The sequence below is a fragment of the Sphaerodactylus townsendi genome, linkage group LG08 (assembly GCF_021028975.2).
Source record: "Sphaerodactylus townsendi isolate TG3544 linkage group LG08, MPM_Stown_v2.3, whole genome shotgun sequence".
NCBI classification, from domain to species: domain Eukaryota; kingdom Metazoa; phylum Chordata; class Lepidosauria; order Squamata; family Sphaerodactylidae; genus Sphaerodactylus; species Sphaerodactylus townsendi.
Window position 1 is genome coordinate 88641578 of NC_059432.1, and position 27257 is coordinate 88668834.

A 27257-nucleotide genomic window follows, 5' to 3' on the forward strand; every position below is an offset into this window, starting at 1 on the left:
CAGAATTAGGCAGTGAATGTTTGTGTAGTGGTAAATCTGCACTCCCATCTCTACCAAAGCATATATTGGTTACATTGCTGGAATCATTGCCATGAGATACATTTCTAAGCAGGCAGAGAGAAATGTGTAAGTTTTGCAATGCTGTGGAATAAATCCAAACTGTTACACATGGATTTCAAGTGATGCTGTAGTTGTCTGCTGATTTAGAATGTAATGCATGCCTATAAACATCATCATATGTAAATACATCTTCTTCCATCTAAACAATAATTGCTTAGATTGTGTTTGTTAGCCGTGCTGAAATTACTGCACATTTACTGTTGTACTTGTTAGGGGGAGAGCCCTCCCTTACGACAGCAACTATTAAAAGGGTAAAATCACCTTGGCTGCATTCTTTTGACCCAACAATACAGCCATAATGCCTATGTATTAGTGCAGGATTGAGAAATACAGCTAGCAGTTTTAAGTACTATCCCCGAAAAATATGCGAGTGGGAAAAGGAATTTCCTATCAATCTTCATGTTCCTAAAACCCTGTAAGGGCCTGACAATCTTGATAAAAGACTATTTTAATTATGTCGATGCCTCAGTGCATTTAATTAGCAGTATTTTGGCTTAATAAAAACTACATTCTTCTGCATAGTGGCAGGTATTAGCACAATAAAACTTATTTTTTAAAAGGTATTAAAACACTTTTTTCCCCTCCAGCATTTTCTTTAATTGATATGAGTCAAACTGTTTCTAATGCAAGACAGAAGTTAAAGTATAGATGGTCAGATCAGAATGACTAAGTTCACACACTCATCTGGAGAATTCAACAGCGACAAATGATCAAGTTCAGGTGCCTTTCATCCATCTCTGCGGAACCTGATCCAGATATATGCAGACTTTTAGGTGTGATCTGTTCTGGTCCTTTTCTCTCTCTTCACACCCCCACAACTGTAATTTTGAAAAATACTTGGTCCTGAATTATTCTAAATCCAAAGTCTTAGTTTTCTCAAACTCGTGGCGCCTTCTCAAATGGCCTCTCAACAAACGCTGTTTGGAGCAAGTTAAAACTTTCAAATATTTAGGCCTTAACTACCATCATAAGGCCGACTGGACACAACATAGGAATAGAGCGATAGCACTGAGTAAAACCACCAGCAACACTATCCTTCGTTTCTTCTACATTACAACAAGGGACGTATATTCCAGCGACTTTAAAAGATCTTTAACACCAAAATCTGTCAACAGCTATTTTATGGTATGCCATTATGGATTCAAGCATGGAACATCGAAATTGAGCGAATTCACTCTATGTTCCTATACAGAATTTTTGGAATCCCCCATTCTGTGCCCTGTGCTGTTTTGTGCTTAGAAGCAGGCCAGCATTTGATGGAAACCAGAGCTTGGTGTCTCACCTTCAAATTTTGGCTACAAATTTGCTATAGCAATGAGGATTCTAGCTTTACTTCTCATGCTCTCACCTTCCTTCATTCAACGGGCTGGTGGGCTCATTTGAACGGCAAACTACAAGATTTGGATTTGCCACTGGACTCTGCTTATGCTAAGTGCTAATGAGATATTTTGTAAAGGAAAACATAGACTTTTTGAGCAGGAATCACAGAGACTGATGGCCCAAGCGAATAAAGTTTGCTCCCCTATCCATCTGGGCACCTTCCCTTGATCCTCCCTCTTAACTGACCCCAAACTGTGACAAGCTGTTTCTCTGGCTAGTTGCTTTCATCAGAAAATTCAGCAGAGAGAATCATTGCAGCCACTGATAGAACTTGCAGTTGCACCCTTGGATTGGAGGAAACCGTCCACCACGTCCTTCACCACTGCCCTTTTTACGACTCTGTGCAGAAAAACTTACTTGAACCCCTTTTGTCTGGCCTAGACAGCATTGTGGATGCTGCCAAAACTCTGTTTTTGTTAGATAGCAACTCTGCCTCAGTACCGGAACCTATGGCCAGGTCGTTACCACATGTTCCCAATTTTTCACTAAACAAAACTTTTAATCCTTTCTTTTTTAAAGATTGTTATTTAATTATCTTAATTTTTATATTCTTCAAGCCTATTGCCTATTATATATTGTTAAATGCCATTAAAGGTTTCAATTCAAGAAGCAACTAGGGAGTTGCTCCCAAAGTATATTTGCTTTGTTCCAGCTAGTTCTCCCACCATATGGCGGCAAGCAAAGCAGAAATATTCTGCTCCTACCAGGAACGGTTTTATTGCTTTTGAATCTCCCTTTCCCCACTTGCTTGTATCACAGCACTACAGATTTAGACTTGCCTTGAATTGTAGTCCTCCGGTTACTTCCTGGTGAGCGATCTGTGCACAGATGACGGCAGCATCCCCTGTGGATGTTCCTTGGTAGGCTCAGTGATTTCAGCATCACCTGAGAATGCTGGTCTCCCACATTTTGTTAGATGTTTTTCTACCCCTCTGTACACCAACACTGCAGCTGTCTTTCAGCAAGCAGATAAAATAAGAGTGCCAAAAGTTCTATTAACCCAAAGTTAATGGGGGAGAGGAAAAAAGGCCACCCTTATCCCTTTGGTATCAGATTTTAAGTCCTGCCTTCTGACACATGGACAGAGAAGTTAATTTAATCCTGGCAGCCTGTCACCAGACCAGAATAGGGCTAAGTCCAGTTTTCCCATCTGATCTAGCACGCTACTGTGCTGTAATCTTGTTGGCAGGTAGTAACTGGTAAAAGTGTACGGTCAAAGCAGTACAATCCATCTGACACACTTGGCTTCCCTAGTAAGGAACTGGCTGGAGCAATAAAGCAAAAGTAATGCAGAGTGACTGATTTTTAGTTTTACAGGTTCAATTACAAACCTGCTTATTCACATAGCAAAAAGTTATTACAATTCACATCCCCCTTTCGCACTGGTTAGGCCAGTTAGTTTCTAGCAGAGGTTAATCTCTACATTAGAACAACTATCATGGTTCACCATGTATGGCCCATAATATTCTTTAGAGAGCCAACTTCAGCCTCACAAATGAGTCTTCACAAACCCCCTTTATGATCCCAGCTATGAATGCAAATGGAAGTCAGTTGCAACACATCAAAAGCCTGTACAGGAAACACTCATTCCTAGGGATTTTACAACTAATGTATTATACTCTTTCCCACTAAAAGATTAAAGTTGAATTGTATATCGATCTGTTACCACCTCCTGGACCTTCTTTGTTGTAGAATGCTCTGCTTGGGTTCTAGTGCTTACCCTGTTCTGCCGCCAACCCCCAGTTCAAACACATTTTTTTTAAACTTGCTGTTATGAGTTTTTAGTTAATCAGGATTAGCCGAGGGAGATGCACACAAAGTTATGCTGCATTTTTCCTGCCACCCCCTCACACCTTAGAACTCTTACTTTCCTTCTTGTAGCACCCGCTATTTTATGTTCAGCTTCAGGCTGTGAATGGCTGTGCTGCTGCCATTTTCTCAATTTTGTGAGGACGCTTCTTGCCTGGCGTCCCAAGAACTGCACCTCCTGCACGCCACTGCTTCTTTGCCCTGTAGCTGGGCAAAGAAGAAACGCCAATCAACCTCAAGGTTTCTGCCACACATTTCTCTATGCTTATGCTCAGATGATCTTCTCGAATGCATGACTAAACATTCAGGATAAGTTGCTGAATCTGACTTCTAATTGTCTGCCCTCTGCAATTAGTTTGGAAGTTCACTTCAGAGGAAGTTCAGGAAGTTATAATGCTCATAGTCATTCGGGACTATTTTCTACTATGGAAGCACACTACTTTCTCTTCATCCACACCACTACTGACTGCACTTCGATCTTTTGGTGGAGGAGTATAGCATGGCAGCAGAACTTACTTGTTGTCTACAAGAAGCTGTTAGGGTTTTTTAAAAACAATTGCACCTACCGTATATACTCACGTATAAGTCGAGTTTTTCAGCCCTTTTTTTAGGCTGAAAAAGCCTCCCTCGACTTATATGCGGGTCATACTCTGGGAAATACGGTAATTCTATTCCATTGTTCTCTATGACTTAAGCTCTGTTTGTGTAACCCAGAGTCCATTAGGGGGAGCTAAAGAGCTCAGATTTTCCATATAAGGAAGAAGGCTCCATTTCCTCCAAGGAAGAATAGGCTTCATAACTGCTAACAGGCCTCAACTTCACAGAGTTCGGTTATGAACTGTATTTACATATTTCAGGTATGAGAATGTTTGTATTAATTGTTGAGAAGGGGATATTGTGTTTATATTGATTGACTATTAGTTTGTATTTTGGTTTTGGACACAGCTAGAGAGAACCACAGGACTGAGACCCTGCTGGTCTGTTTTGCATAGCAGGCCAGAACTATTATTGTTTCTGTATTGGTTTGCCATATTTCATTGTTATACTGCACACTACTGTTTATGAAACAGAAAACAGATTTATAGTTTCTTTTGTTGTAAGTCTGGCAGAGGTGGGATCCAGCAGGTTCTCACCAGTTCCCGAGAGTGGGTTACTAATTATTTGTGTGTGCCGAGAGGGGGTTACTAATTGGGTCTGCTTTTCCGTTAGGAATTCCATTAGGTCCAAAAATCATAAAGTCCAGTTGTTTCCTATGTGGCTGGTTAGTGAAGATAGAAAACGGGATAATTCTCCCTGTTGGGCTATTTTTAAAACATGTTTTAGAAATATGGTAAAGTTCCTTGTTTAAGGAAAGTATCCTTTTGATTTCTAGAAACAAAATTAAGTATTTGAAAGTATTAAGTATTTGACAGGCAGTCAATTAGAGGAGAAGTAGTTGCTTCTGTTGGCAGTAGACGATAGGACTTGCTATAATGAGTTTAAATTATGGACAGAAAGATACCAGCTGGAAATTAGGAATTTTTTTTTTTTACAGTAAGAGTTTTTTTACAGTAACAGAGAAATTATTAATGCCCCGTCCCGGAATGCCCGGCCATGCCCCTGTCGTGCCCTGCTCAGCCCCATTGGCGCTACGCCACTGTTTGAATCCCACCACCATGGGAACCTGTTACTAAAATTTTTGGATCCCACCACTGAAGTCTGGTGAATGTTAAGGGTCACAAGGTGGGATCACACTGTCAAAGACTTGAACTCCTTTAACATGCCTGATAATATCCCTCTTAAAATCTGATTTGGGTTACACTTGGACATACAGATGAGGAGGAGGAATCAAGTTTTGAAGGATTTTAACTCTTGGGTTTTAGCTTGGTTGCTGATTGAGCTAAGGTTTTTGTACTTTTAAAGTTACTGTTGATACCTCTTTTCCACTTACAGAGCTAGTTTACTGTTTTTCTTTGAAATAAATATTCAAAACCATTTAACCTACTGATGCCTCAATTATTGTAATTTTATTGGTATTTATTTTTGAAATTTACCAGAAGCTGCTGTATTTCCCACCATCGACTTATACATGAGTCAATAAGTTTTCCCAGTTTTTTGTGGTAGAATTAGGTGCCTCGACTTATACGCGGGTCGACTTATATGCGAGTATATACGGTATGTTCTTTTACACCCAGACACACTAAATTTACTAGACTTTAGAATGATAATGAAAACTGATTCAAGGAAAGAAAAAATGGTTTATGAAAAGGGCTTATGTCTCTCTTGACCCAAGGAGTTAGGCACTTACTAGTTGACTGGACAAGTTTAAGACATACGCTCCCTACTTTGTCTTATGCTCAGCAGCAATTTTTCATTATTCAAATATGAGTTGCCAGCTCCAGATGATTTAGGAGCCTCCTGTGCCCTTAAATAGCTGTGCCCCAGCAAGTTTAAATGGACCCCCTCCCCACAATGATCTGAGAAACTGCTCTTGCCAAATATGTTTTGCGTGTACCTGAAACAGCAGAAATTCCCAACAGACACTCAGCCATTGCAGTAAGTCACAAATGCAGTTATGAACTAATCTTGGCAATAATGGTCCATACAAAAAAAAAAAGGAGTACTGCTCCACAGGTATTTAGTAAGTACATATTTTACAAGTGAACTCAGGGGAGGGGGTCAATTTAATATACATAAGAACAAATTCTGAACACCTCCCCCCACCCCCCACCCCCCACCCAAAATGAAAGAGACTGCAAACTTTGTTTCTCAGCCCCGATCCAAATCTGTGTTTTTCAGCAGGGAGAGGCATCAAGTTCTTACCTCCATTAATTGTGTTAAAAAAATACAGAGGGACTTACATTCTGAACAAATATGCATGTCTATTCCTAAACAGATAATTAGCAGGATTTAGATAGGGATTCTACAGATGCGCATGTGATTCTCCAGCATATGACCTCTAGGAGAGGTTTACTCAAATATCTAGAAAGATCTCAATACTGACCTGTCTCAGCAACAGTCTTCCGACAACAATTTTTTTAAAATAGAAAAAATGTCTTGCGCATATCAGTCCTTGGATTTCTTTGGGAAGTTCAGGAGTCAGTATGGTTCTTTTTTTTTACAACACATGACCACTTCCAGTCGTTTCTGCACTTTAAAAAGTGAACATCGCGCCGCAGGTAAGTCTAAACTGCAGAACAACATCAAAAATGTTTTCTGTTCATTTTCAATTTTATCCAGTTTTTTTTGCTTGAAAAAAGTTTACAGTCCTTAACGAGCACCATAGAGACATGACAATACAATACATCAAACTGCGTAACACGAGGCGAAGCTATTTTATACAATACATTTTATACGTGGCATGCCATACACGTGTAGCCATTCTGAACTAGCGCAAACTACCTACACAGCCTATTCACTACGTGTGACATTTCAAGATGCTCCAAGATAAACTTAAAAAAAAAAGATCTGGTAGGGCTGTCATTTCTTCAGCAGCAAACGAACACTGTTAGCTGAATTGTTCGTTCTGGAAACGGGGGGCAAAGTTTCTGGCTGTTTCATTCTCTTGGGTTGTGATTAAGTCTATAATGGCTGTCAGCACTGCAGTGTCCCTTGCTTCCGTATTGTTCCAGTCCACAGGGTGTGGGTTTTCTATTTTCTCTTGCAGAAGGTCATCCAATTCTCTCTTCAAATCCTGCAGATAAAAAACGATGGCGTTTGGGAAAGAACTAACAAAGCAAGTTTTGACATTTATTCTACTTTTCCACAGTAGTGTCAAAACTTCAATTTTCTACTTGGAAATAAGAGTGACCTAGTTTTCTTTTCTTTCTTTCTTTTAATCCTGTGCCCAATTAAGTATCAGTTTCTAAAAGATACTGGGGAAAAAAATTAGCTGGTTATATATAGTTCGCTGCCAAGCCAAACTTAACAAGGTTTAGGAACAGCTTTCTCTGTTAAGTCCTTCAAAAACGTGCTGTGTATATATGCACTCTGAAAGCAGTAATTTATTTTGATCTTTCCCTGAAAGCATTTCCAAAACGTTAATATTTTAGAAGGACCCCATTTCAAGCAGAACGCTTTCTTGCAATTTGACTTATTCTTACAAAGAAACTGCTGATCAGTGTCACTTTTCAAACATGCCAAAACCCAATCTAGCTTGCAGCTTGGATCCAAGAAAGCATTTTTGTTGACAAAAGGAGCAACAATTGGGAGGGGAGGGGAGGATTTTGGGGCCACGGCAGCAGGGGAATGAGAAAGGCTTGTTCCAAGAGCTGGAATCCTTTTATTTGTGGAAACGCTCTGCTGGATGCAAAGGAGCACTTCTACATTGTAATGAGTGATTAAAAGGTGGGATTCACTGCCCAGAGATTTAGTGACAGTCACAGGCATAGAAGGTTATAGAAGGTTAGATTAATGGAAGTCTATCAGTGGCTACTAGCCCTGTTGACTAAAGGGAACCTCCACGTTCAAAGGCAGTAAGCCTCTGAATACCAGTGCCAGGAGACAACATCTGGGGAGGGCCTCAGCCTCCATGTCCTGCAGTTGGGACTTCTTGTGGTCACCGTGTGAGACAACATGCTGGACTAGATGGATAACTTGTCTGATCCAGCAGGGATCTTATGTTCCTAATAACACTGTTAACAGACTAAGAAAAATAGCAATCTCTAAGTGTTCAGATGCGTGAAACAATGTTTCAAACAGAATAAAACAAGAGGAACTTCAATTTAGCAAACAGAAGACAATTATGAACTGTACATCTCACTTTTCTACGTCACACCATTTTATTTTATTTTATTTATGCCAGGCTCAGGGCAGCTTCCAACAACATACATCACAATATATAAATATATAGTATAAATTTTTAAAAAACCTAAAGTTTAAATATACATTTAAAAACTACAGCCTTGGACTTCATGCTTTAGTTTCCAACCTGGATAAAAAAATGGGGTAGCAGCACACTCACCTTCACTAACTGGGCTATTCGTGCTGGAGACTGGAAGACGATCCATTCATCCACCGCAATCGTATCCTGATCTTTATCCTTCTGGATAGAAATATCTCCTCCAAAGAACAGCAAAGAGTACGGAGAGACTTCTGTGCAATCATACAGGTATATCTGTAATAAGGAATGCATTCAGCACAACAGAAGAATGCAAATAGATTCAAAATGGAGCACCAGAATAGTTTCAGAGTTAAAGTTAAAATAATTTGAACATGTCTATTTAACCAAAATGTTAATGTGATGGCAGTTTTAGAGATCCTTATGAAACCAAGATGATCGACCTTCCGGGACACCTTTAAGCACTATCTCAAGAGCAACAGTTGAGCAGGTATGACACAAATTCTTGTATGCCCTCGCCCATACCTGCCTTGCAAAATACCTGCCTCATGCCCTTTCTAAAGGGATTAAGAGAAAACAATGCTCCTGCTTCTGAAAACTTCCCATCTCCAGCTCTACTCTTGTTATGTCACTGAAACAAAGAACTTGCTAGTGTGTTTGTTCCTAGTGTCCCTGCCAGCACAGGGCTAATCTTAAATTACTTCCTCTGACTAACCTCTCTCTCAAGACCACCTAATTCCCCAACTCTAAAAGGGACAGACCAGTTCAGGTAACATTTGAACCCCCTCCTCTCTCATTTACATTGTCATTGTTTTACAACTGTAATTTAATCAGCTCCCTTCCCCCTTCTGGCCATTCCCAGCTTAACCACTTAAGCCAAGCACTCAACCCATTTGACTAATTTCCCAATACTTAAGTTTTATGTCTCTCTCTTGTCTTTCCCCAGAAAGACAAGCCTCTCCTTTGTCCAAGGAATTGAAGATTCTCTTAGTATGGCCAGAGGGTCCAACCTTCCCTATAAAATAGCCCCTCTCCCAGCACCCAGTTCGTCTGAGTCTGCCGTTGGATTCAGTTGTGCTGTGTGCTTTCTACCCTGCCCCCTTGGAGCCCACTGCAGATTGCTGGACCCAAAGTCACTTCAGGATCTGGAAAGTATTACCCCAAAGAAATACCTCAATTCCTTCACTCTTCCCAACCCCTAAACACTGCTTATATCCTAGAACCATGTATATGTTCTGCTGCTTTCATTAATGTGTGCTTTTATGTTTATTATTTTTCCTTCAATAAAATTGTTAAACTTTATCTCATGCTCCTGCGGATTTCTTGCAAAAGCTGACTTTGGTATGCACAGGTAACAAAGTTTCCGAGCCTGCCCAACCTTTTGCTAAGCCAAGAGTCTGCTTTCGCTAATTCCCCAACTCTAAAAGGGACAGACCAGTTCAGGTAACATTTGAACCCCCTCCTCTCTCAGCCTAAATTTATTTTGCAAGGTTGGTTTTTGGAATAAAGTGGCAGAGTACCAATTCCATCCCCCTGCAATCCATGAAAGGGCAGCAGGACAAAGATGTGAGAAGGACCGAGATAGCTGCAGTTATTGAGGCTGACTGTGGAAATCAGGCCCAAGAATTTAAACACTGCATCAGCAGAACAAAATGCAGCAGTCACGTCATGAGAAAAATCCTGAAGTTTACACACATTTATACATGAACTAAAATGATATTCACTTACACTGCTTGTTCTCATTTTCAAGTGATACACAAGCCAGTTGTAATGAAACTCTCCCTCTTCAACGTTCACAGATTTAGGATGAATGTTGACTGTTCCATCAGGTTTGGTGGAAACTTTGACCCTTAAACACATAGAGTTGTATTTTCAGATGCAACCTAGACAAGTGTTTTTTTGGATATGATTTTTTTTTATCTCACATCAGTCATCTTCAATTCTGCATAATTACAACCAGCATGAAACAGTAGACCACAATTCAGGTATTAGATTATTTCGACAAGAATAAAAAAAATCAGTGGAAGTGATAACATTTTAAGCATTTCCTCTTTTGAACACTTGACATTTTCCCCCACTAAAAATCAGAGCATAAAGCTAATTGTACATGTATAATAAACGCTTGCCAAAGATGCACTCAAACCCCCATTGAAATCTTTCCAGAATGAAAGCATTGAGATCACTGTGATGTTTAAAGGTACATTTACAGCTCCATCTGGTGGCAAAACTACACTATTGCATCTTAAGTCCAATGGTGAAAAATTTAGAGTGACTTATTATAGCATTAGTTTTTGTTACAAAAAGAATCACTGTTTTCCAGTGCAGCATTCTGAGTTTTCAGACATAAAGGCCACCCAGCAGGAATGTAGGAATGGGGAAATAAATCTAGTTCACCAGGTAAGAATCTGCCACGCAGGTGGAGGAGTGGGGAATCAAACCTGGTTCTCCAGATTAGAATCCACTTGCTCTTAACCACTACCCCATGCTGGCTCCGTAATACAGTTAATAATTTTTTAAAAGGAGAGGGAGAACAGAGGGGAGAACAGGTGTGCTGTCGCCACCATAGGTTAATGTGGGCAAATTTCCTTGCTGCATCTCTTCCAGTCACAGAGTATTCAGACTTCTAAGGTGACCCACACAAAAATTATCTAACTATAAGGATCAAACTTTAGCTTTCATTCTGTTACACTGCACTTTGATGTTAATGTGTGAATGGCACAAATACTTAACTGGGGAAGCAGCCCTCTTGTTAACTCGTTTGATTCCCATGAATGAACCTGTGCCATGTCAGAAGAAATATACTCCTGAACTGTTGGCTCAATACAAGAACATCTCTCCACCACCCGGAACCCCCATCCTTCAAATTTGATAATGTAAATTTGCATATTTATATTTAAAAATTAAGAAATCCAAGAGTGAAACTGGGAAAGGCCTTACATTTTCCTTTTTTTGCTGTGATTTGCCCGGATCTTTGCAACCTTTGGATATAAACCAGCGCATATAACAGCTTTGAGTAACTTTTCATTGTCTGCAGAACAGAGTAAGGTCAAGTGAGATAGAATTCACCAAAGGAAAATTAAAGTACACCCACTGGACTATTCCCCTTCTACAGTTACCTGAGTTAATGTTGGATTTGGAATCCTTGGGGCTTCTGCTATTCACAAACCCAGCAGCAAGGAGATGTTCTGCAAACTGCCCTTTCATGTTACGAAGCATCTAAACAGCAATCCAAATCAACCAATAATAAGCTCTGGCATAGTACGTTCAACAATTTCTTTTTCTTGCTTTTCAGTGTAATTCTAAGTAGAGTTGTAAACTTCTAAATCTACTGAGGCCAATAGGCTTCAGAAGGACACAACCAAGCCCAGGAGAGCACTGCTAAATACAAATAATTGTATTACCTGCAATGTATTCGAAGAAAGAAAATATTCCCAGCAATAATCTTTTTCACATCTGAAGCCACGGCGCTGGGCTTCTTCCCAACCCTGAAGAGAAGAGATGTTCAGTATAGATCTTGTTCAATACTTTAGATCTGTCAGCAACACTGGGATCAATGAGATTTTGAAAACATTCTTCTCAGGTTCTTGTTAAATCGAATGCTTGGGAGCAGGAAGAACTAGCAAGCATTATACAAGGCACAAAAGAAGTCCAGTGCAAATTCATATTTGAATACAACAGCTATTTCCTTCCAAAATTATACAATAGTTTAACAATGGACAAAAGTAAAAACACGATAAAAGCGGGATAGGGATATAATTTGGGGGGGATTAATGGGATGGGTAATAAAGCACCCCAAAATATTTAAATGAGAATATATGGAGGAGAACAGAAAAGGACGAAGAACAGAAAAACAGAGCTACAGTGAACTGACTTCAGTGGACTTAGAAGGGTTATAATTCTGCTTGGGTCTGTACCGCTAACTGTTGCCATTTCATTCTTCCAGCTGGTATAACCAATAAGCTCCAGAACTGTATTGAACCAGTTCCAAAAGCAAGAGTGAAAAGGCACTTCATGTCTCGGGGACGATGTGATTAAAACCACACCTGCATACTATACCTGTATAATATACATCACAGCAGAAAAGAATACAATCACACTTGCAAGAAAAGTAATGACAAAGTCCGCCCACGTAAGCAATTAAACTGGAACAAGCAGCATCCAGCAGGTGCCAGGTAAATAGAGTTGGCTGACATATAGCATCTGAAGTGTCTGCCAGCTGTTGTTATTTTGCAACCGACAGACTGTTTTTTTTAAAGCCACTTATGTCTCCATTGTGAGTTGGCCACAGGTTGTCAATCAGAGCGTACCTACCTGGAAAGCATTCACAACCGTCAGATGGTCACTTTTGGTATTTTTTGATAGTTCCTTTCTTCTTGCATCTGCTACTTTTTCCTTACCCTTTGGATGAAAGAAGCAACTGTCAGGCAATGACCTGCAAACCCCCCCCCCCCATTTTTAAAGTAAAACTGAATAGGCAACAATACAACAAATTACAAGTATTTCAAGTTTGATTGATCTACCACGACACTAAACACACACACACACACTCAGGATAGGAAAACTTTGACAAGCCTGGACTTTGGCCACTCACCGACTCTGACCTCTTTCAGAATAAAAAGTATTCTGTATTTTATTTTTTCCCCCAAACTTTCTCTACTGATACTTTACCAGAGGGATGACAAATGGGTCCTTGAAGCTCAGGCTGGCTGCAATAGTGAGAACAGGATCTAAGCAACAGAATAAGGCTCCAAAGAGAATCATTTTCCCGATGTGGGGCTCCACTGGTAACCGTGCCAAATGAACTCCAAGGGGAGTCAATTCTTCTTGTCTACTCAAGGCATTCTGTTGGAAAGAAGGAATGAATCGGGACCAATAAAAATTGAGTGATGCCAGGATCTATATAACTTCTTGTGAAGCAACAGGAAGTAAAAGTTGCAAAGCAAACTCATACCTTGCTTTAAACTGTAATATTAATGATATGTACAAAAGTAAGCTGTATTTACATGCATAATTATGTTCACATATCCAACTTTCTGCAACTATGCTCAAATATACTGTGTTACATGCTGCCCCTACAACAAATTCTTTTTAAATGTCTTCGCCTGTCCAGTCTCAACTTCCCACTACTCACATCTGTTTTAAATCTTGCATTGTGTGTTGTGTAAGTTAAGTGTTGTCAAGTCACTTCCGAATCACAGCGATCCTAAGAATCAAAACCCTCCAGAATATCCTATCATTAACTGCCTTGCTCAGGTCTTGCAAAGTGAGGGCCATGGCTTCTTCAATCCATCTCATGTTGGGTCGGTTACTTTTCCTGTTTCCTTCAACCTTTCCTAGCATTATTGTCTTTTCCAGTCACTCTTGTCTTCTCGTTATGTGACCAAGGTATGATAGCCTCAATTCACTTATTTTAGCATCTAGGGCAAGTTCAAGTTTGATTTGATCTAGAAACCACTTATTTATTTGTTGTTGTTGTTTTGGCAGTCCACAGTATCCTTAAACCTCTCCTCCAATACCACATTTCAAAGGAATCTACTTACTTCCTGTCAGTTTTCTTCACTGTCCAGTTTTCACACCCATACATAGCATAGGAACATTGTGGCATGAATAAACTTGGTCTTGGTTGTCAGAGACACATCTCATATTAATCTTCACTAAACCCATCATTCCCTAATGCCTGTTGCTGCTTCTAAATACCACCTCAACTAGGGCCAAGGCTTTTTCTGTCCCGGTCTCAGCCTGGTGGAATGCTCTGTTGAATGAGACCAGGACCCTGCGGGACCTATCCCAATTCCAGAGGGCCTGTAAGGCAGAGACTACAGCTGAGGACAACAATGGATGTCTAGCTGGCTGGGCTCCCTCCATCTTGCCACCCCTCTTTTTTTCATCTTTAAATTGGGGGGGATGGTGTATTAGCCTACCCTTGATTTGTTTTTATATTATTTATATTTATTTAGTAATTCAACTTGTTATACTGCCCATGGCGATCCTAAGGGCTCTGGACAGTGTACAATATTATTGAAAACACTTTAAAAACTTCAATAAACACAACACATTTAAAATAATAATCTACACAAAATTACAAAAAAAATAGAGTAACGTACAGAACCATAAAAAAGACATCTTCATGAGCTTTATAATTTGTATTTTATGATTTTATATAAACTGGATTTTATCTATATTGTTAGCTGCTCTGAGCCTACTCCAGCAGGAAGAGGGGGATATTATATCAAACAACAATACATACTCAGAGTAGCACGGAGAATTCATAAACATAAGTTGGTAGTAGACCTGTTTCTTGGTAAGACTGAAGGTGGGAGCTCACATGATTGAATGTTCCTTTATACAGAAAAAAACAACCCTCTACGCAGTAATAGATGCCAGGAAGAAATAGTTTCTACATCTAAAACAGTGGTATGTAAAGACTAAATTAGTCTAACTTACTGGAAGACCATACCACTACAGACATACTTGTCGCTATTTGCAAGAGTTATACCCACGGATACAAGCATGTTAAAAATACCCAGTTCTGCACATGAAGGCATATGATCAATTTCACAATGATCCATGAGTAAACCAAGAACTTCTGCTCCAATTCTTGGAGAGGGGCAGGATCAAGACTTTACATAGATCTGTTTGTGCTACAGGGTTTCCGGTAGTAATTAAACAATATGAAATGGTGTATTCAGCTGCAAAAGCAGTAACATTTCGTTGTTTGGTTTTTCAGTGGGAACTGCAAGGTATTATGGCCTAAACATTCTGAATCCTGCACAAGTTTAGAATACCATGTGGACTAAATAGAAACTTACCAGCTGCATGAGATGATCTATAGACAGCCACACAGCATCCCGAGATGGTGGGTCCATGAGTTTACTCAGAAAGTGAGCAATTCCTCCAAGCTTTAAAATCTGGAACATTACATGCACACAGACATTATAACATAGTGCACTAATGGTTACCTCCAAATTAGTTACAACAGCATTGTACGCAATTCCATACATTTCTTTCCAAGAGCCATTTTTATATGAGTAAATAATTTTTCAAATAAAGCTCCCCCCACCCCCCGACACACATGCAGAATAATGCACGTTGCAGCTGGATTTTACTGTGCAGAATAGTAAAATCCACTTGCAAACAATTGTGAAAGTCGACTGAAAGTGCATTATGTGCGGAAGGGGCATGAGTCTGTAAGTTCTACACGAAAGCGGGGATCCTGAAGTCAGAAATAAAACCACACTGGCAAAGGCCTAAAGAACTATTATGTTAGTTCCCACAATGCTTTAGATATCTGCATTAGAATAATCACTCTCCCCAGCCAGCATGGACTGATTTCGAAACCAAGCGAAATCTGACCAAAGGAAATGGGAAAGAAATCAAATTCCATTGGGATAATGAAAAGGCTCTGGTGAAAATAAGCAGCTTTATGATCTCAGACTCAACTAGGTACCTCCAAGTTCATAAAGACTCAACTATCTGGTAAAAACAACAACCCTGCATGTAGTTTTTAATGTTATGAGCCAGCGGAAGTGACAGAAAGCCCCAACGAGATGGCATAAGTCAGAAATACCAGAGCAGTGGCAATATCATTTAAACAACAAAAACTGCTTTGGAACTCAGAGAATCTACCAATTCTTGAACACCAAGCAGTGCTTCAAAGGTCATTTCAGATTCAGCACCACTGCAACAAAACTTTGCTTGCCACATGTGGAATGGTATCCTGCTAAATAGCCATAAGTACCAAGTTATAATTGAAAGAAAGCAGTGGTCCAATCTAAAGAGAAGCTCCACTTTCTGTTTCTAGCTAGCCAGGGCAGTGAAATCATCTGCGCTTTAGAGGTTTCATATGACCATGTAGCTACTAATGTGTATTTAACACGGACTGCAACCACTTCAGTTAATTCTGAATGTTGATGTTAAATACAAAATCCTTAAAGAGATCAAAGAGCTTTGCTACACTCCAATACCAGATTATCACCTTGATTTGTAAACAGAGTTCCTCCAACGGTGTCCTCAAAATTTCTGGCAACTGATAATCATCCAGCAGGCTGGCACGCAGACCATTGTACAAATGATAGCAGTGTCCTGGCTGGACTCTGCAAAGAGACAGGAAACACTTATGAAGTTACTGCCTTGGAGAGTGGTGGAGTCTCCTTCTTTGGAGGCTTTTAAACAGAGGCTGGATGAACATATGTCGGGGGTGCTTTGATTGTGTGTTGCTGCCTGGCAGGGGGTTGGAGTTGATGGGCCTTGTGGTCTCTTCCAACTCTTTGATTCTATGATTCTACTAGCAGTAAAGGCCATTTTAAATTAAAATAAAATGGGCTCCCCCACCAGCCTCCACCGCAGCGTCAACAGGACCCATCCAAGGCTGCAGCTCCATGTCCTTGTTTGCTGTTTGGGGCAGGGGGAGGGTGCAATGGGGAGGCTTGGCGTGGGGGAAGGTTGCCATGGGGAGGCTTAGGGCAGGGGGAAAGTGCAATGGGCAGGATTGGGGCAGGGAGGTATGGGTAGCAAACCACCACTTCCCTGGCAGCCTGACTTGTTTTTTGGAGTGGCAGGAAGGTGCAGTGGGGAGGCTTGGTCATTGGAGTCAGCAGGAGGGAAAATGTGGAGGAAAATGTGGGAGACAGCGCTGGTTCTGCAGAAGTGTCAAGCACAGGGAGGCAGAGAAGCCAGGGAGAGCAAGAGGGTCTCTCAGCAGCTCTGTCTGTTTCCCCCATGGGTCCAGATGCCTCGGCTGCTTGCCTTCTCTCCCTCCTCAACATCAATTTCCCATGGCAGAGCTCCAGCTTGCCCAGCTGCTGCCTCTCACCGGCTGCCCCTCCCCCCCCCCCGGCCTCTATTTCCCGTGGCAGTGGTGAGTTTTTAAAGTGTGACAGCGAAGCCTCAATCAATGGGCGCGCAGAACAATTCCTGTGTGTGCCCATTGGTTGAGGGTTCATCATTGTGATATAAGTGAATTATATAGGTAAGGATTTGTTTATCTGACCTCCTTACATGCTTTGTAATGATGGCTTGTAATGTTTATGTCATCCTTCTTATAAACAAGCAATATACTCACTTTACTTTATTTAAAACAAGAATCTTTTTGGGATTAAGGCAAGAGAATGACAGGTTTAAAGACCTGCCCTAATACAGATTGTTCACATGATTAACTTGTATGGGGGAGAGGTCGGAGGGAGATAAGGAGCTCAGGGTCTTGGAAGTACATCTAGAGGTATTTTAGCATTTTCAATTTCCTGCCTGCACAACTCTTACCGAATTTTCAGGGGCAGACACCACTCTTACCTTCCTGCTCTGCCTTTCCTTTGCTTGGCATTTGCTTTACTGACCCACTCAGCAGCCATCGTACTAATGTTGTTCTGTGTATCAAAGTGAGTTTCCTTTATCTTTCCGCCATCTATCACGTATACCACATCATCAATGGTGATGCTACAAAGTTGGGAAGCAAAGAGAGACGATTAGGTCCTCTAACTTCATCCACAGACATCATTAGCATTGCAGAGTCAGATTTAAGACAACAATTGCCTGTTCTAACTGGGAGGTTACACAATGCTAACAACTCTTCATTGCTTCATTGTGCCACTTAAAAAATGAACATGCACTTGTCAAATGGGAAAAAACCTATAAAACATCAAGCAAAAAGGTAGCCTGTTCAAACAGTAGCCAGAACATTTCCATTGAGCAAACATCAAAAAGCTAATATTCTAATCAAAAGACAAGTTTACACTAATAGAGAGGTTGAGATCCAAGCCCTCCCCGCCGCCCCCCCCCCCCCAACTTAAGGGACATTCACCAGCAGAATGGAACTTTTGTGCCGTCTTTGGCGGGGTGGGGGATGTTGTCCTCTGCTAGTTTGGCTTTTGACTACTCGTAGGTGGGCAGAAGGGGCCAGATCTGACTGCTGGTGCTTAGGCTTGATATGTATGTGCAAAACTGGTTGCTGCTCATAGTCTTAAATGTTGCTTTGATGGAGTATGTTTTCCTTATTTCATATAAATATGCTTAAGACATAGTATAAGTCTGGAGCTCTAAGCATGATACTTAACTAGAAGCAAACTCCATGTAGTTTAATTCAAAGATGATTTTTCCACCAGAGGGAAAATTGTATGAGATTTGTTTTTCTGTTTCCCACTCTCTCTCCAATCCTTCCTCTTTTTGAGAGGGTTTGTTGACTCTCAGGAGCAATATTTCAGGGAAGTCTCCTCACAGAGACAGGAACAAAAGTTCCAATCTGCTGGTGAATGTCCCTTAAGTTAGTAAGGGGGAGAGGTGGACTTGGATCCAAACCACTCTCTAGCATTAGTGTAAGCTTGTCTTTTGATTAGAATTTTAGCTTTTTGATGTTTGCTCAATGGAAATGTTCCAGCTACAATTTGAACAGCCTACCTTTTTGCTTGATGTTTTATAGTTTTTTCCATAAAGTTTGCTTCTAGTTGGGTGTCATGCTTAGAGCTCCAGACTCATACTATGTCTTAAGAATATTTATATGAAATGAGGAAAACATACTCCATCAAAGCAACATTTAAGGCTATGAACAGCAACCAGTTTTGCACATACATATCAAGCCTAAGCACCAGCAGTCAGATCTGGCCCCTTCTGCCCACTTACGAGTAGTCAAAAGCCAAACTAGCAGAGGACAACAACTCCCCCCCACCCAAGACGGCCTGGACTATTTAACTCCTTATTCACCTTAAGAACAAAGTGCAAAGGGGAAAAAAAGGAAATGTTAAACATTCCTTTTACAGACCACAAGTTAAGGCTTAAATTAATGAAGAGTACAGCTATATTTGCATAGCCATTCCAAATTAACTGATCAGACAGAATCTTCACTGAATGCCTTTCCCTTTAATTATTCCTTCCACTGTAAACAAGCATGAAAATACTAGAAATTTATACATCTTCATACAATACTCTGATTTCACCAACAAGCTAACTCCAACTACTGCTAGAGGCATAAACAAAAATTTACCTGGTTTCAGCAATATTAGTAGCTATTACAATTTTACGAACTCCATAGGGGGTCCTTTTAAAAACCTATAGAGGAAACAAGTATACACAAAGAAAAGAGAATTAATGTTCTAGGAAACTGCAGTCATTTCTTAAAATCAGTTTGTCTGATTTGAATGTTGTCAGCTCAACATACAAACAGAGACATCATTTAATTTCATCCCAGGTCAACTGAGCATCACCAGACATCCAAATCTTTGTATTAAGTTTATTAATAAAAGCTATTTAGGATGTCAACAGCAGCAGAACTGAAGTTCAAAGAAAGGAAATTTTTCAACTGTCTTTCCTGTGATTGTTCACAAGTCAACAGCTTGTACCAAAGATTTAGGATACAGGACACAAAAGGGGTTTTTTTAATCATATGCAAACATGCACTAAAATTATTACAGCCAGTTGTAACACTTACCTGGGTCTGATTAACAGTAGGCATTAATGAATGCAAAGGAATGATAAGGAACCTATCTGAAAATGAAAACATCTATGTAAAATTCAGCAACAAATAAAACTGAAAACTAGAGACTTGAAGAATAAAAGAAAGTATAATTCGACAAGACAGCTATGACAAGCCTTTTAGCTATCAATTACTATTGTTTGCACAACCACAAACAGTCATAATCGTCTCTGAATAGCGTATAAGGAAAAAAATACTTATCCACTTTTGTACACAAGTTACTTAATCTCAAGTATTCCTTAGAGGGAAAACATTTTTTTTAAAAAATAATTAGAAGCAATTGAAATATTTTTAATACATTTAAATATATAGGTAGCTTCTGTCTTTACTTACTGTACCTTGGATGCACCCAATTACAGTTATCTGTTCCCCAAAATTACCAGATATCTGTTCCCCTGTACTATCATACAGCTATTATGTGTACATGTAAAGGGCTGTCAAGTCGTAGCCAAATTAGGGCAGTCTTGTGGGTTTGCCATTAGCTGCTTCTGCATAGAAACCCTGGGATTCTTTGGTGGTTTCCCATCCAAATACTCACCAAGGCTGATGCTGTTTTGTGTCTGGAATCTGATGAATCTGGCTAGCCGGAGCTTTCCAGGTCAGGGCAGATATTATGTATCTGGTTAATAAGTTAGGAGCTGGTTTTGTACATCTGATGGACACCAAAATTAACTACCTATGATATCCAGCACAACTCCACAGTGCTTGTGATAGACAAATCTATATGCAGTTTCAAGCACCGAGTTAGCTGTCATGATTGACAGAGCAGAGGCAGAAGCCTGCAGGCATGTGCTTACTCTGAGCCTTTCCTGTGCAATATACGAAGCCCATTTACAGGTGACAATTCTCATGCTGGATGCTTTTTAACAGCCAGCTTACTCCAGGTAAGCATTTGCCAGCTGACACTCTGACTAACATTCCAGATGGTATCACTGAATGTCACATACAGGTCACTCTTAGTGAGCAACTGTGGCACAGTTCCAGCCAAACACCATCTCAACACTTGAAAGACACAAAAAAATCATGCATGCTAAATGACTAGCAGGACTCCATGGAGAGGAGGAAATGGTCTTCTAGGACATTAAAAGGGAAGTATAAAAGGCTTGGCTGTGTGGATTTAGTTGCTGCTGAGATCTATTGAAAGCAAACAGTTCCAATTAAGAATGTAGCAGTCATTTTTAAACAAGATCTTATCGGTCAGCAAATCTGTACGAGCTTCAGACGTGAAGCACATTCAGCAAATCTGTACGAGCTTCAGACGTGAAGCCAACCCACGACGCCATGGTAGAGAAAAGATGGCTCCTCAAGCAAAAACAACTGAGACTGTACCACACTGAGCTTCCAAAATGATGATCATAGAAAGAAAATTTACCTGATTTAAACATAACTTGAGACATCAGAAGGTCATGTAGAGTGCTGATGTTGTCCCAGCCAGGCAAAAATACTAGTATTGCACCATCCTGCATGGATACAGGAATTGACAGAAAGAAAAATCAAACAAACTTGAATGCCTACTCACAAATACACAAGCTATTTTGCTAAGTTTAGGGGAGGGGGGTTCAGTCACCATCTGTTATTGTTATTGTTCCCTATTTATTGTATTTTATGAGTAACTGATTCTATTGTTTTATCTTTTGTTGTTCACAGTCCTGAGCCCCTACGGGAAAGGGAGATTTATAAATTTATCAAAATTTAATTTAATGAAATAAGTTTATATGTTGGCATTTACAAAAATTCTTTTTATAGAAACAGGAGAAATTCCTTTATTGTCTTCACAGTTTGCCAAACAAAAAAAAAAACCCCCACAGGGGGAAAATTTATTTATTTATTTATAATCAAATTTATATACCGCCCCTCCCCCGAAGGGCTCTGTTATTTATTTATTTAATTTTTAGACCCTGCTCCCCCAGGGCAGTTAACAACATGATAATTGTATCATAAAACCAGTACAATAACTAAAATGGTCTAGTGCTATTGTTTACAGCTTAAAAAAACAAATAAAAACAATGTGGTGACAGTTTACTAAAAATGTCCATTTCATTGATTTCACTTCCCATAGTGTGTACCCTGGTCATGGATGTTTTTCATTAAAAAAACCCAGCAACAAACAGAAGTCTGTCCTGCCCTTAAAAGGAAAAACAGCCACTCAGCTGAGCCTATGGGAGCACAGCTCCAGTATCCAATTACGGGGGGGGGGGGGGGGGGAATGTTGGGAGGGAGGCCTGTCTCTGGTAATTAGCAGACCTGGTACCATTTAGTTTGACTCTTGGGAAAGGATAGGCTGGTGTGGACGAAAGGATCCAACCTAGTGGCTAGCCAGTGAAAGCCTGTTTTCACTTGCAAGCATTAAAGAGAATTCAAACCACATTCTGAGGGCATAACTGGCTTACATTGATGTGCCTCAGCCAGATTTCTCCTTTGACTCCCTAAACAACGGTGCTGCTGCTGATCTGCTCTTTAAAAACAACCTATACATAAATAAATGTCCTTTCCATACAACTCCAGCTTCAGTGATCTCCAATGTTCTACTTAGCTTGCCACAAAACTCATGAGACGGAAGTGAATCTATCCCAAGAACATCTTGTAACTGAAGAGAAGGTTAACAGTTCAAATCAAAACTGGTTCCCCAAAATTGTAAGAGGCTGTGTGGGTCCCCTCAGTTGTTAGCAAAGTTCTGGCACAACACATCTGTAAGGTTTGCTACACTGCTGTGACTTTTGCACACAATAACATTTGTGGCTTTTTATGCTTCTGCATCAATGGAGTATCAACTAATACAAATCCACTCCTAAATATCTAATGTCATCTAGCCAGAACATCATTGTTTGTAAAACTGTGATGGTTCGGCAGTCCTGGTGATAAACTGACCATTTCTTTGATAGTAGCGAAATCACGGTAATGTGAAGGCCACAGATCTCTTCTATCATTAAACTAGAATTCAGCGCCTTTATGATAATGCAACACTACTTTCTAGAATAAACCACTCAGCTGTTTCATACACGTGTATGGGTGAATGTACAAAAGATTGTTGAAGACTTTCATGGCTAGAATCACTGGGGTGTTGTGGGGTTCCCGGGTTGCATGATCGTGTTCCAGTAGCATTTTCTCCAGAAGTTTCACCTGCATCTGTGGCTGGCATCCTCTGAAGATGCCAGCCACAGACACAGGCAAAACATCAGGAGAAAATGCTACTGGAGCACGGCCATACAGCCCGGAAAACCCCCCAAACCCCATACAAAAGATTGTTTCCACTAAGCTTATTAAGTTTTGTTGACTTTACAGGTTTTAGCATTTTTAATTACCAAACGGCCTATCTTACCAAGAGAAGGCCATGTTGACATAGCCCCAGTTATTTCATCTATCTCTTTGAAAACTACTTGTGTCAGGGCTAGAAAAATCTCAGCAGCATAACTGACTACAGAACTATTTTGGAAGATATTTTCCTTCACCAGTCCTGCCGTACAGAAGCTTTTCAGCAGCTGATTACCGTAGGCATGCTCCAGCCAAAGACCACTAAGCTGAATGGCCAGATTAAGCACACGCTTAAATCACTCCTACTAAAATAAGTATGGCTGAAAGTGACCCACTTTGGCTGGATGGCACCCACCTTCGTAAGGAACAAAGAATTAAAAATCAAGGTCTACAAACCAAATTCAAACTCACCTCTTCCTCAAGAGAAATATATCTGATCAGTGCAGCAATCAAGTCAAGGTCAACCTTATCGTCATCCATCATTCCCAGTGCCTCAATTGTACTTTCTGAATATCTAAAAACCATGCATCGAGCAGAATCATCATTCAATCCTGTGCAAAACTGAATTTTACTAAACGTCACGTTTTTATTCAAATTGTGGGGGAAGAACAAAATTAAAAATACTGGCACAGCTATTTTAAAGTTGCAATCAAGTTATCAGACGATAGTGATAAAATACAAGAGCGAAACAGGCAAGATGGGATCTCATGCATCTTTGAAGCACAGTGAAAAAGCTCATACTTTAACACAAAGAAACTGCTGTTCCCGTACACTGCCGCAATCTTTTCCAGCACCATGCATATCTGAGTAGCTGTTTCATTCTAATAAATATCACAAAAATTTGCATGACTAGTATGCACACAGAGCATGACTAGTATGCACACAGGAATACAGGAAATGAAGCTAGACAAGTGAACAATGAAAGTACCTTCCTGCCAGTTGCTTTAAATAATCAGGCCATTGCTCACGATAGAGTTCTTCTTTTTCCTCCTTTTCTCGCCTGCTTATGTGTCCTTGCATGAATCTCCTTTTCCAGTGGGGTCTGTGATCAGCATTTTCTGGAATGTATCTTCAAACACAAATAGAGGTGTGAGTAACAAGGAAGGCCAGAAATAAATTGAGAGTCTGATATTTGCAATTGGGGCCTTCCTGTGACGTTTATTCTTATTTTGCACTTGCCATTTTTCCAGAATCTGCCACATGTTCCACAAAAAAGAAACATTTTTATTTACTTTATTTTAATAGGCTTTTATACCGCCCCATCCCCAAAGGGCTCTGGGCGGTGTACAGCATATAAAATAATAATATAAAACAGTTAAACATTTAAAAGCAGCGATAAAACTAGAAATTTAGTTTACACAGTCTCAATGAACAGAGATATAATTAATATGTGGTTGGCGCCCGGTATTCCAAATTTAAAATTCCCTCTCCCCTGGAAAGGGAGGCATGGCGAGTCTCGTTAGATGGTATGTGGCCCCTGAATGTCCAGGGCCACAGGAGGAGGAGGAAGGAGGAGGGGCACCATTAAGGCTGGCTGGTTCTACTCCAAGGCCTGTAGGAACTGCTCCAGATCTTACACAGGCCATTACCTACTACAGGCCAGAAGAGGGTTTTCCCTGAGTGAGAAAGAATAGCAGCTTTAAGCAGGATGGGTAAAACTTAGATGGGAAAAATATCAGGGAAACAAAGTGGTATCAATCAGCACCTGTCCAAAATCACAGCCCCAAATAAATCTTCCCACACACAGACTATGGCTATTTTCAACTAAAAATGCTGGAAGGGATTTAATCAACTGGTTAACAGAGTTTCCCCTTCATGTTAGCTATACCCTCTTAAATTAGTAAAACTAGTGGTTAACCCAAACATACAAAATAAAAAAGATTATCAGTACATCACAAAAACATTATTGGGGCAGATTTCATACTAACCGTAGTTTTTCAATTACATCTTCTAAAAGGTATTCCTCGACAGGGTAGGTGAAACCAGGAATATGGATGATAGGACAATGATCTGTCAAGCAAGAAAAAAAATTACAGGCATCAAAGCCATTTATTGTATTTTAGTATGTTGCAGTGCACTTGTACAAGAGCACATAATATAAAGCAACAGGAGAACATAATAACCAGAATGCAGCTTTTATGTTTTACTACAACAGTAAAACACACTCACATACCCTATAAAATAAACCAAGCTGGTTTAGAAGTAAAAGTAGATACTCATTCATATTTAACCAGCTTGGGGAGAGGAAGGAAAACAAGGTTAACACAAACGCCACAATTTTTCTTTGATCAGAAGATCGCTGCAAGCTACCATCCCACATATGGACCTATTTAGATGTGACTGTATCCTGTTGCAAGAACCTTTAGAGCAGTGGTTCTCAACCTGTGGGTCACGACCCCTTTGGGGGTCGAACAACCCTTTCACAGGAGTCGCCTAAGACTCTCTGCATCAGCGTTCACCATCTGTAAAATGGATAAATGTTAGGGTTGGGGGTCACTACAACATGAAGAACTGTATTAAAGGGTCGCGGCATTGGGAAGGTTGAGAACCACTGCTTTAGAGGCTGAGCAGTAGTATTCATGTGGAGGTGGTGTTTGGATTGTAATCCTCCCCGTGAATGCAAGATCAAAGATGTTCTACTATAGTCTTCTGCTATCGTTCCACTATAATATATTGGTCCTATGGGCAAGTGCTGGCATTTCAATGTGTGTGCAGTCGGGTGTGTGTGTGTGTGTGTCTGTCAAAACACTCTAGATTGATTTATGGGAAATGAATCTACTTCCTTTTACTTGATTAATACTAAAAATATAATATGCATTGCAAAATAAAGGCTCTCAAATATTAACCAATAGGAGTTTTACATACCAAAATATTCTGAAAACTTCTCAGCGTTCAGCGTTGCACTCATTAATATTACTTTGAGGTCTAGCCGTACACTTAGGAGATCTTTAATAACTGTCATTAAAACATCTGATTGAAGATTTCTCTCATGGATTTCATCAAGGATTACATGACTAACACTGGACAGCTGCCTGTAACAAATACAAATTGCAGAGCTGACAACCCCCATGCTTGTTACAGAGTGAGAAATAAATGGCAATGAATGAGCATAACAGATACAACCATCATCACTAGCTAATTCACAAAAGAAGCCCTTGCAGAAAGGCATTTGTTAGCTTCATTTGAAGCCAAAGACACTCACTTGTCTGACTGGAGCCACTGTAAGACAATTCCAGTTGTGCAGTACAAAATTGAACCTTGTCTCCTTGGTAACCGGCTGAAAGAGATCCATTAAGAATACTTCAGTTCCTTTTGACAGCATTTGAAAAATGACTGAAAAGCCAGAAAGAAGGCGCATACTTTAAAGTGTTATAATGCAGCAGTACCACTCATTTGCTGAGGATCACGCAACCTGTGGGCGGATGTGCAGAATGAAGATTAAGGTGAGCTACCAGAACAGGACATGATTGATGGTGATCCTTTTATGCTTGTCAGAACTCTTTACTGTTCTGTTCTACAAGTCCCTGCTCATGCAAACTGACCATGTAAATTTCAATGAGGCAATCTTGGTTATTCACTTCTTATGCATACATGCTGATTTCAGTGCTACGTAAGTGAAGCTTCACCAGATTTCAGCTTTATCAAAATAAATCAGGAATAAGCATGACAAGTATGCAATACAGTCTCAGTTCTTAAGAATGTTATGAAAGGAAACTAAAAACACCTATAAAAGGGGCATGAAAGGGAGGTTCTGTGCAGTTTATGAGCGGCCACTCACATAAGATAATGACCAAGCGAGCATGACTCCATTACAAATAGGCTGGTTAAGTTGTTTTACAGCTGCTTATATCCTATGGCCCCATCCAATAAGAATCCACGCAACAGTCACATGTTTTATTACTATTTTCACCCTAAAAGAACACCCACCAAAATTATAAGGCTGTGCCAGTACACAGACCAGATCCCTGGCTAAGAATCAGCACAACACAATGATGTAACCTTGTTGCAGAATCATACATTCAAGGCTGTACGGTATAACATATACAGGGATAACATAAATATATCTTACTGTCAATACATCAGTGGGTTGTCCTATTTAAAAGACCTAAACAGATTATTGAGTTGGAAAGGGGATGTAGGTACGGACCTACTTATCTATGACATATAGCAAAGGGGTTACTAAATATTGTTCAGAGATAATTCACCCTTCATTTAAATTTCCCCTTGGTGCATGAAAGCTACTAAAAAAGTAATTTGTGGTCGCTTCTTGGCCTTTTGGATAAGATCAAGTGTAAAAAAGTGATCTGTACCTTTCAAGACGAATCTGATATCCAGTGCTCTTTCCGTTACCGCACACTTCGGCCCTCTCTGCTGCAACTCTCTCTGCTACCTTAACGTTTAAAAAAACCACAAAAT

At 40.1% G+C, this 27257-nt stretch overlaps 1 protein-coding gene across 1 annotated transcript in view; it reads right to left on the bottom strand.

Annotated features, from left to right (window-relative positions):
* Nucleotides 1-5909: 5909 nt before the first annotated feature.
* The window catches only part of DHX36 (DEAH-box helicase 36), a 28447-nt gene continuing 7099 nt past the window's right edge, over nt 5910-27257 (bottom strand). Inside the window, exons 6-25 of the mRNA XM_048506051.1 lie at nt 27152-27231; nt 26044-26118; nt 25707-25873; nt 24770-24851; nt 23770-23910; nt 23253-23355; nt 20962-21049; nt 19545-19600; nt 19101-19165; nt 17417-17560; nt 16104-16221; nt 14938-15036; nt 12797-12970; nt 12440-12526; nt 11530-11613; nt 11245-11344; nt 11066-11156; nt 9857-9977; nt 8252-8404; nt 5910-6982 (exon numbers count right to left, since the gene is read on the bottom strand). Of these exons, the coding sequence (XP_048362008.1) occupies nt 6797-6982; nt 8252-8404; nt 9857-9977; nt 11066-11156; nt 11245-11344; nt 11530-11613; nt 12440-12526; nt 12797-12970; nt 14938-15036; nt 16104-16221; nt 17417-17560; nt 19101-19165; nt 19545-19600; nt 20962-21049; nt 23253-23355; nt 23770-23910; nt 24770-24851; nt 25707-25873; nt 26044-26118; nt 27152-27231 (2214 nt within the window). The 3' untranslated portion in view covers nt 5910-6796. The remainder of the gene's footprint in view (nt 6983-8251; nt 8405-9856; nt 9978-11065; nt 11157-11244; nt 11345-11529; nt 11614-12439; nt 12527-12796; nt 12971-14937; nt 15037-16103; nt 16222-17416; nt 17561-19100; nt 19166-19544; nt 19601-20961; nt 21050-23252; nt 23356-23769; nt 23911-24769; nt 24852-25706; nt 25874-26043; nt 26119-27151; nt 27232-27257) is intronic.